At 37.6% G+C, this 10,965-nt stretch overlaps 1 protein-coding gene across 1 annotated transcript in view; it reads right to left on the bottom strand.

The window, feature by feature from the left end:
• Nucleotides 1–10,965, bottom strand: part of BTBD8 (BTB domain containing 8) — a 172,512-nt gene that overhangs the window by 111,017 nt on the left and 50,530 nt on the right. The window contains exons 3-4 of the mRNA XM_042780309.1: nucleotides 9,184–9,296; nucleotides 9,061–9,144 (exon numbers count right to left, since the gene is read on the bottom strand). Coding sequence (XP_042636243.1) covers nucleotides 9,061–9,144; nucleotides 9,184–9,296 — 197 coding nt within the window. The remainder of the gene's footprint in view (nucleotides 1–9,060; nucleotides 9,145–9,183; nucleotides 9,297–10,965) is intronic.

Below are 10,965 nucleotides of genomic sequence, written 5' to 3'. Positions count from 1 at the left end.
TTGAAAGATTTGGAGTTAGAAAATCAAAAGGGAAGAACACACTTTGCAATCCTCAAGCTGCAAGAATTGAAGGAAAAATTCAAGCTGTGAGTCACAATACTGAAGGATTCTCTATGGACACAATATTAAATGATGCAGGATGCATCAAAAGATGGAAGGAATACACAGAGTGACTGTACCAAAAAGGATTATTTGATGTCCAACCATTTCAGGGAGCAGCATATGATCAAGCAGCATATGACCTATGATACTGAAGGAAGAAGTCCAAGCTGCAGTGAAGGAATTGGTGAAAAATAAGGCTCCAGGAATTGATGGAATATCCATTGAGATGTTTGAAAAAACAGATGCAACACTGGAAGTCCTCACTCATTTATGCCAAGAAATCTGGAAGACAACTACCTGGCCAACCAACTGGAAGAGATCCATATTTGTGCCCATTCCAAAGAACAATGATCTAAAAGAATGAAGAAATTATCAAACAATATCATTAATATCCAGCCACTCCTCGGAAGGAAGGTTGGGCAATCCTACTTCCATAGCGATACTGCCTCGGAAACCCAAGGAGGGGTCGCTATGAGTCGGGTTTGACTCGACGGCAAACAACAACAACAACATCATCATTAATATCACACAAGTAAAATTTTGCTGAAAATAATTAAAAAACAATAGCAGCAGTACATAGGAAAGGAACTGCCAGAAATTCAAGCCACATTCAGAAGAGGATGTGGAATGATGGATACTACTCTTGATGTCAAATGGATTTTGGCTAAAAGCAGAAAATAAGAGAAAGACATCTACCTTTGTGCCAAAGGGACAGGGAGGCAGCATCTTCTGATCTCCTCTAACAACACAAGAGGGAGACAGAATCACCATCAGCAGCCCAAGGTCTGTTCTTATGAGGCCAGACATGCTGTCACCCTGCAGCCCTCTTACAAACCTTGACACCAACTGTCCCTCCTGCGGCACCCACCACCTCTCTGCTGGATTTGATAATTTGTTGCAGTGGCCCCACACAACTCACAGATTATGGTGTTTATTAGAGAAGCAGCAAGCTACAATTCAAGTTCAGGAACATGCTCTGTCTCTCTCAGCCAGCCGTCTCTCTCAGCTGGCTGTCTCTCTCAGTCTCTCTCACTAGCATGTCTCTCTCAGCAGTGCATCTCTCTTTCAGCAGTTCCTCTCTCTCATGTCTCTCTCTCAGCAAGCATGTCTCTCAGCCGGCAGTCAGAGAGATTCCTTCTGCCTCTAGGCGGCTCATTTTCAGCCTGGCAGAGTGGCAAAACCAACCAATCCCAACATCAGAGTTCTACACACCTGAGAGAGAGCGAACTTTCCCAGAACAAGCAGCTACTCAGTTGTTCACAGCAAAGAAGGAGTTACAAAAACTATGACTAGAAAAGCCATACCATGTAATTTACTACACAGCACAGTGTTTTATTGACTATGCAAAGGCATCTGACTGTGTGGATCATAACAAACTTTGGATAACACTGCAAAGAACAGGAATTGCAGGACACTTAATTGTGCCCATAAGAAACACAGATCAAGAAGTCATTCAAACGGAACAAGGGGATACTGTACGGTTTAAAATCAGGAAAGGTGTGCAGTGAGGCTGTATCCTTTCACCATACTTATTCAGTCTGTATGGTGTGCAAATAATCCGAGAAGCTGGACTATCTGAAGAAGAATGCAGCATCAGGATTGGAGGAATATTCACTAACAATCTGTGATATGCAAATGACACAACTTTGCTTGTTGAAAGTGAAGATGACTTAAAACACTTTCTGACAAAGATCAAAGACTAGAGATTTCAGTATAGATTACACTTCAACATAAATAAAACAAAAATTCTTACAACTGAACCAATAAGCAACATCATGATAAACAGAGACAAGATTGAAGTAGTAAAGGATTTCATTGTACTTGGATCCACAAGCAACACTCATGGAAGCAGCAGTCAAGAAATGAGACAACGTATTGTACTGGGCAAATCTGCTGCAGATCTCTTTTTTGTGTTTAAGAGCAAAGAGGTGATGTAGAAGACTAAGGTGCACTTGACCCAATCCATGGCATTTTTCAATAGCCTCATATGCATTTGAAAGCTGAACAATAAGGAAGAATGCCGAAGGATTAATGCATTTGAATTATGGTTGGTGAAGAACACTGACTATACCCATGGACTGCCAGAAGAACAAGAAGTACTGCTGGAATGCTCCTTAGAAATGAGAAGGCCACACTTCATCTCCTGTAATTATTAGGAGGAATCACTCCACAAAGAAAAATATGCTTGGTAGAGTGTCAACAAAAAAGAGGAAGACCCTTAATGAGATGTATTGACACAGTGGCTAGAATAATGAGCTCAAGCATAGCAATGCCTGTGAGGAAGACACAGGACTGGGTAGTGTTTCCTTCTGTTGTTCACAGGGTCACTATAAGTTAGATCTGACTCAATAGCACCTAAATGAAGCCACTTCATGAATATCTCACTTAGAAAACTAGAAAATTTTCCAATTTTTATATTCTTTATCAGTGGCAAATTCCTCCCTATTTCCTATTTCATGGAAATGTGGCTAACACAATCTGTGACTGAGAGAAATTCAACTGAAATCAGTGTGTATGTGTAGAGCATGCACCATGATTTTAGTACTGTATACAGTATGGGGAAGCATAGAAAATGTCTTTTAAAAATTATCTCTACTTCATAAAATTCACCATTAGACAGTGGGAAAGGACATGTATACATGAAAAGGAAGGAAAAAAGGGCGGGAGGGAAGAGGAAGGAAGGAAGGAAATTCTATAGTATGTTCACACCAGTTCAGAAATTTTATGTAGTCAGAACACCTGATGAGGATCAGTTACCGAGGACAGATTGCCACTAATCAAATTTACATGCTTAGAGAATAAACCAGTGTTAATATTGACTCTACCTTCAATAGTGAACCAGAATCCAACCACTTCTCATCATCTCCACTGATATCACCATGGTCTGAGCCACCATCATCACCTAGATTTCTGCAATGACCTCCTAACTGGTCTCCCATCCTTAACCCTCACAGTCTATTTGCAACAAAACATCCAGAGCCATCATTCAGATCATGGTCCTTCTCAGTTCAAAGCCCTCCTGTGGCTATTTTTCTTCTTGTTAAGAGTAAAAGTCAAAGTTCTTAACAATGGTTTACCAGGCCCCACAACATATGGCTCCCCATTATCTCTCTGACCTCATTGCCTACTTACTGCTTACTTCCACATTGAACTTTTTCCCTGCAATGTGGTAAGTATGTTCCCATCTTAGGATCTCTGAACTCCTATATGTTCTGCCTTGAACATTCTTCTTCCAGATATCCACATAACCAATTCCCTCATCTCTTTCAAATCTTTGTTTAAATGTCACCTTTTCAACAAGGCCAACCCTGAACAAGTATCTAAAACTACAACTCCCATCGCCAGCACTCCCAATTCCCCTTTCTCTTTCTATTGTTTTTTTCTATAGCACTTTACATTCTAACTTTTTTTAAAAAAACTATACTTATTGTTTACTGTCTATCTCCATCCCTACCTCAGTCTCTCTGCCTGAATGTGAGTTCCAAAGGGCTGGATGTCTGTTTTAGTCACTGAGGTATCCCTCAGATCTAGATCAGTGCATGGCATATAGAAGATTCTCAATAAAATTTGTTGAATAAATTAATGTATCAAATATTACATAATAAAAATATCTGGAGGAAAAGCATAAATCTCTAACCAGAATTAGGTAGGGAGCAGGGAGGTGGGGATAGGAGAAGTCCTGAACTAAAGAAATGGCAGGAGGATAAAGAGAAGTATTGAAGGATATTTAGGAGATAAATCAACAGATGCAGTCATCAACATGGAATGAAGGATAAGAGAGTAATAAGTAGAGAGGTGGTGACATAATTCACATGGACACAGTGTATAAGAGAAAAAAATGTTGGAGCAGGTGAGTGATTAGGTCCGTTTAGGACAGGTTAAGTTTGAGATATTTAGAGTATATTTAAGCAGATATATCTAGTCAGTAGCAAAAAAGAAGAATAAGAATACCAATTATTTAAGGACCAGAAAGATAAACCAGTGAAGGAGACTGGAAAGTGATCAAGATAGAAAATCAGGAGAAGCTACAGCAAGTTTTATAGAAGGGATCACTGACAATATGAAAAACTGGTATTATATATTTACTTTGTGGATAAAATTACCTCCTAAAATGGCAACTAGAAAGTTACTATTGAAAATGAAGGTCTTCCATGAAATGACAAAGGAAGCAATCTAATAGGCAAGGGGTTGAAGAGCACATGAGCTCTCTCACATTTACAACAGTTTGGCCATATTAAAGGGTTGTTGTGGGGCCAAGGCAGAGCTCTACCTAAAGGCTGGAAAAGTGGGTACCAAATACTAGCTCTGTTGACTGCTCTGTGGGGAATGGGAAAGGATCTGATGCTCTGAGTCCTCATCTATAAAATCAGTCTGTAACAAATTTCCTCTTAGGGTTATTTGAAACTAAATGTGCTAAAATATATGACTAGATCTACCTCAAAACCTAGGATGGCTATTCATTCATTCATCATAATTAGACATTCATTTATATTACTATTAATATAAAAGGAATCAAAACTAACCTTAAATTAGTTTAGTTGTTATAATTGCTGATACACTAAACACCAGTAATAGGATCTCTAAGTAAACAGAGTACTTTTATATGTAGTCAGTTTTGCTACAATATTTGTTATAAAAACATGAATTTGATCACACACAACTGATCTATTAGGGAACAATTTGAGCATAACACAAATTTTGCATTTGGTTATGTGCAAATTCATCCATGAGAAATATTAGGTCAATGCAGGAAACTGCACCCAGCTGAACCAAGCCATATAAGAATACATAAAACACACACACACATATCCATATCTCAAACATCTCTTAGGTACCTACAGTCATATGTGTTATGACCTATATCCATTCACAATTAGTGTTTAAATTTCCATTTGATTTTAACCAATTGTTGGAAGACCATTTTGTATGAATATTTTTGTATTTCTACATGACATGGGCTTTCAGAGCAGAGCACTGGCAAACTTGCTAAAGCACGACTGAACAGCAAACATGCCTTAGGAGGTAGGGATAATGCACTGCTCTGGAAAGATTTAGGCCTCCCCCAGAGCTATTTCCTTATAGTACAAGGTGGGGAATCTAGAGACTTTCCTCTTCCCTCCCAGAGAAGATTGCTTTACCTTCCAACATTTAAGGTCTTTCTCTCTCTCTCTCTGGAGGACATGATGGGCAGATGGGCCAGCAGCCTATAAAAGCTTTGTTGTTAGGTGCCACTGAGTCAGCTTTGACTCATAGTGACCTATGTACAACAGATGATGCCCAATTCTGCACCACCCTCACAAGTGTTGCTAAGCTTCAGCCCATCGTTGGAGCCACTGTGTGGATCCATCTCACTGAAGTCTTTCCCATTTTCCCTGACCCTCTATTTTACCAAGCTTGATATCATTCTCCAGTGACTGGTGCCTTCTGACAACATGACCAAAGTAGATGAGATGAAGTCTGGCCATTCTCACTTCTAAGGAGCATTCCAGCTGAACTTATTCCAAGACAGATTTATTCCTTCTTCTGACAGTCCACGGTGTTTTCAGTATTCTTTGCCAACACAATTCAAAGGCATCAACTCTTCTTTGGTCTTCTTTATTCTTTGTCCACCTTTCACATGCATATTAGACAACCAAAAATACCATGGCTTGGTCAGGCCAACCTTAGTCTTCAAAGTGACATCTTTGCTCTCAATAAAGAGGTCTTTCAGCAAGCAGGGTTGTGTTATCTGAATATCAAAGGTGGTAATGAGTCTTCCTCTAATACTCTCGCCATATTCTTCTTCTATAGTTCTTCATATAGTCCTGCTTCTTGAATTATTTACTCAGCATCAAAACAAAACAAAACTCACTGTCATTGAGTCAATTCACCACATAGCGACCCCTCCTTAGTTTCTGAGGTGGTATCTCTATGGAAGTATCTTCTTTCCAAGGAGTGGCTGGTGGGTTTGAATTGCCAACCTTCTGGTTAGCAGTCAAATGCCTTAGGCACTATGAGATTGAATAAGTATGGTAGAAGTATACAACCCTGATACAACCCACTCTTCCTGATTTTAAACCATGCAGTATCTGCTTGTTTTTTTCAAACAACAGTCTATGTATAAATTCCCCATAAGCACAGTTAAGTGTTATGGAATTCCTATTCTTCACAATGTTATCCATAATTTTTTATGACCTACACAGTCAAATGCTTTTCCATAGTCAATAAAACAGAGATAATCATCTTTCTGGTAACGTCTGCTCTTAGCCAAGATCCATCTGGCATCAGCAATGGTATCCCTCATTCTATGACCTCTTCTGAATCCAGCTTGCATTTCTGGAAGTTCCCTGTCAATATACAGTTGCAACATTTTTCTAATGCTATAATTTTAAAAAAAAATTATTGTGATTTGGATGAAAGTTTACAGAGCAAATTCATCTTCATACAGCAGTTCACATACACTTTGTCTCATGACATTGACTGAAATCTCCCACAATGCGACAGCTCTCCTCTCACTTCCTCCCCATAGCCACTTCTTCTCTGGGTCCTTCCCTCCCATGCACTCCTTCCCCCTGAGCTATCTCCCTGCGCATACACAGCCCTTCTATTCTCTCATGATTGATCTCTCCAAGGAGTGTATCTACCTAATGTAAATGTTCAGCTTTTGTTTGGTTGGAAGCCAGGGGAGTGGGTTCAATTTCAGACCTGAAGGGCAACTAAGAGCCATAATCTCAGAAGTTCCACCAGGCTCTATCTGACCAGCAAACTTGGTCCTTTTCTTTTTATGATTTTGAGTTTTGTTCCACATTGTTCTCCCACTCTATCCAGGATCTCCTACATAGATCCCCTTCTGAATGGTTGGCAGTGATAGCTGGCTACCATCTAGTTCTTCTTGTCTCATGGTCATATAGGGTGAGGACTGCATGGTCTACCAGTGCCTTGGACTAATTATTCCCATGCATCTTGGTTTTCTTCATTCTTCTTTGCTCTGGATAAGGAGAGACCCATCATTGCTGCAACCATTTTTTAATTATCTTCAGCAAAATTTTACTTGAGTGTGATATTGATACTGTTTGACAGTTTCCACATTCTGTTGGATCACCTTTGTTTGGATTGCGCACAGATATTGATGTCTTCCAGTCAATTGCCCAGATAGCTATCTTCCAAACTTCTTGGCAAAAACAAGGATATGCCTCCAGTGCTACATTTGCTTGTTGAAACATCTCAATGGTATTGTCAATTCCCAGAGTCTTGTTTTTCGCTAATTCCTTCAGGGCACCTTGGACTTCTTCTTTTAATACCCTTGGTTCTTGATCATGCTACCTTTTGAAATGGTTGAATGTCAACCAATTTTTTTGTTACAGTGACTCTGTGTATTCTTTCCATCTTCTTTTGAGATTTCCTGCATCATTCAATAGTTGGCCATAGAATCCTTCAATATTGCAAGATGAGGCATGAGTTTTTTCTTCAGTTCTTTCAGCTTGAGAAATGCCAAGTGTGTTCTACCCTTTTGATTTTCTAACTCAAGGTTTTTGTATATTTCATTGTAATTTACTCTGTCTTCTCAAGCTGCCCTTTGAAATCTTCAGTTCAATTTTTTGTTTCATTTCTTTCATTCTGTTTAGCTACTCTCAAGTTTCAGAGTTTCTTCTGACATCCATTTTGGTCCTTTCTTCTTTTCCTGTCTTTTTAATGATCTTTTATTTTTTTCATGTATGATGTTCTTGATGCTATTCCACAATGCATCTAGTCTTTGGTCACTGGTGTTCGATGCATCAAATCCATTCTACATATGGCCTCTAAATTCAGGTAGGATACGATCAAGGTTGTATTTAGGTACTCGTGGACTTGTTTTAATTTTTTTTAGCTTCAATTTGAACATGCATATGAGCAATTTCTGGTGTGTTCCAGTCAATTCTTGGCCTTGTTTTGACTGATGACATTGAGCTTCTCCATTGTCTCTTTCCACCGATGTAGTCAATACATAGATGCCTATGTATTCCATCTGGTAAGGTCAACCTGTACAGCCACTGCTTATGTTGTTGAAAAAAAGGTATTTGCAAAGAATAAGTTACTGGTCTTGCAAAATTCTATCATACAATCTCTAGAGTCATTTCTATTACCAAGGCCATATTTTTCAACTACTGGAGCTTCTTCTTTGTTTCTTTCACATGCCAATCACCACTAATTATAAGTATGTAAAAGCTTAAAAAAGCTTACAGTCTCCTAATTTGGGGTTTTTTCTCCTACAGTGCAATATAACTGCACAAAAAGGGTAATAACAGGTCCTCACTGCATCATCTCAATTAGATGAGGCCTTAGAAACTGGTGCTAAGATGGTCTGTTCTCTGATCCAGGAACCTAGTAGTTCTTTTCAGGATGTCTATAGCTCTCCATTATTTGTACATCTATATCTATATACTTAAAACCTCTCTTCCACCAATTCACAAACTATAATCCTCCCAATGCCCACTTCAACAAGCAAACTGCACGTATTCTTCAAGGCAAAGTGCCACATTTATTGTAATAATTATGTATTTAACTATTAAACATATATAAAACCATGCTACCATTGTTTTATTTTATGTCACAACAAGTTGTTCACATATTGGTGATTTTGTGCTGCATAGTGACCTTTTTTTTTTTTTTTAAGGAATGTATATATTGTGCTATAACCAAACTGACTTTATAGGTTTGCTAAAGTCTTTATTGGTGTAGATTACAATAAGGATGATAACATGTAAAGGCTTGAATGTTTAAAAGGAGAAGTGTGAATCCTGCATGGATTCATCCATAATAACCTCATCTCCGATTACTCAGGAAAACTGAGAGTTGATCATAATAGCATTTTCATTTCCTCAGGCTCATGTGAAATAAACAGTAGAGCAGATTTATGAAGTTTGCTCTCTTTAATAGTATCAGTACATAATCACTTTCATGGCTATATAATTTTATAAAAATCCATAAAAAATACCCCACTAGTTGAAATTAAACTGTCTTCTCTATCACTGATATTCTCTGAAATTTCATTCTTCAAAAGAAAACAATCAGGTAATTTTTTACCTAAGAATTCTATAGATGATCTTCCATCATTATCAGTACATTTTCCAAGATTTAAGTCAGGTTTCTTTGGCAATAATCCACTCTCCAGTATCTTTTTCATAAGAATTTCCTTTTCATAGTTTTTTATGTTTCTGTTTGATGAATATACAGTCCTAGAAAACAAAATGTAATATACTTAATTAATATAAAGGTGATGATTCTTAAAAGCTAGATTCCCAGAAATGCTGTTTTCATATATTACAATTACATAATGTGAAAACCTTTTTAATCAAGACTAAGTGGAGAAAGGTCAATATAAACAGCAGAAAGTTTGAATGGTAGCTTATAAACTTCTTAAATATTAAAGTATAATAAATTATGTTCTACAATTTAATGACTCATTAGATAATATAGATGAAAAGGCCAAATTCCTAGAACTGAACAAATTATCAGAAATGATTCATGAAAAAACAGAATTATCTCAACAAAACTGCAACAGGTGAAAAGAATGAATCAGTAGCCAGAAATGTCCAAAACCAACAGGAGACAGGTGGTGAGTATATAAATGCTGCCAACCAGCAAATAGAGCACAGCACAGTACCATGCTTATGTAAATAACATCCAAAAAAAAAAAAAAAACCACAGAAAATGAAAATCATTGGCAAGTCACTCCAACAATCACAATTAAATATAAACACAAAAATGTCACCATGCCTCAGAGAAAACAGCATCACAGTCCACATAAAGAAGCAAGATAAAGCAGGAGAAACAAGATACCAGGATACAGACCCAAAACACATCCCTGAGGAAGATGCAGTATTGGACCTCCCTGGTAAGGAATTCAAAATAATTATATTTAAGTACATTCAACGAACTGAGAGACAGATCAAGGAAAACACTGACAAAATTGAGGAAAACACAGAGAAGACTCTAGAACAATTTCAAAGGACGATACAAGAACAAAATGACAAAAAAAAGAAAAAGAAAAATTAGAAATGATTCAAAATCAACAAACAGAAATCCAGAAGAGTAATACTAAATTTTCAGAAATAGATAAGACATTGAATGGGCAAAGAAGTAGAATTCAATCAATGCAGGCTAGAATAATTGAGATTGAAGGCAAATACCTGAATACATCTTTGGAACGGGATCAATCAGACAAAAGATCAAAACAAAATGAAGAAAGCCTAAGGTTTAAGTGGGATACCATCAAAAGGAATAACCTATGTGTCATCAGAATTCCAGAATGGGAAGAGAAAAATAAAACCACAGAAAAATTGTCAAAGATTTGTTGGAAGACAATTTTGCTGGTATGATGAAAGATCAGAATATATCCATTCAAGAAATCAATGGACCCCAAACAGGATAGACCCAAAAATAAAATCACCAAGACATATCATTATCAAACTCACCAAAACCAAAGACAAAGAATCCTAAAAGTAGCAAGGGGAAAATGAAAAGCTACCTACAAGGGACAACCAATAAGAATAAGCTCGGATTCTTGGCAGAAACCATGCAGGCAAGAAGACAATGGGATGGTATACATAAAACTCTGGAAGAGAAAAATTTCCAACCAAGAATTATATAACCTGCAACACTGTCCCTCAAATATGATGGTGAAATTAGAACATTTCTACATAAGCAGAAATTAAGGGAATTTGTTAAAACCAGACCAACCTTACAAGAGATGCTAACAGAAGTCCTTTGGACAGAGAACCAACAACAGCAAACAACAACTGACCATTAACATACATGGTGACATAACCCAGAAACTAACCCAGTTATAGAAGTATCCAAAGTAAATAAGCATACAGGATTGTAAACAGGGAACCAGAGACATCA

Source organism: Orycteropus afer, unplaced genomic scaffold (genome assembly GCF_000298275.1).
Source record: "Orycteropus afer afer isolate SDZICR_OR568_19922 unplaced genomic scaffold, OryAfe1.0 scaffold00033, whole genome shotgun sequence".
NCBI lineage: Eukaryota > Metazoa > Chordata > Mammalia > Tubulidentata > Orycteropodidae > Orycteropus > Orycteropus afer.
Note: the sequence above shows the minus strand (reverse complement) of the source record. Positions and strands in the feature narration are given on the sequence as shown.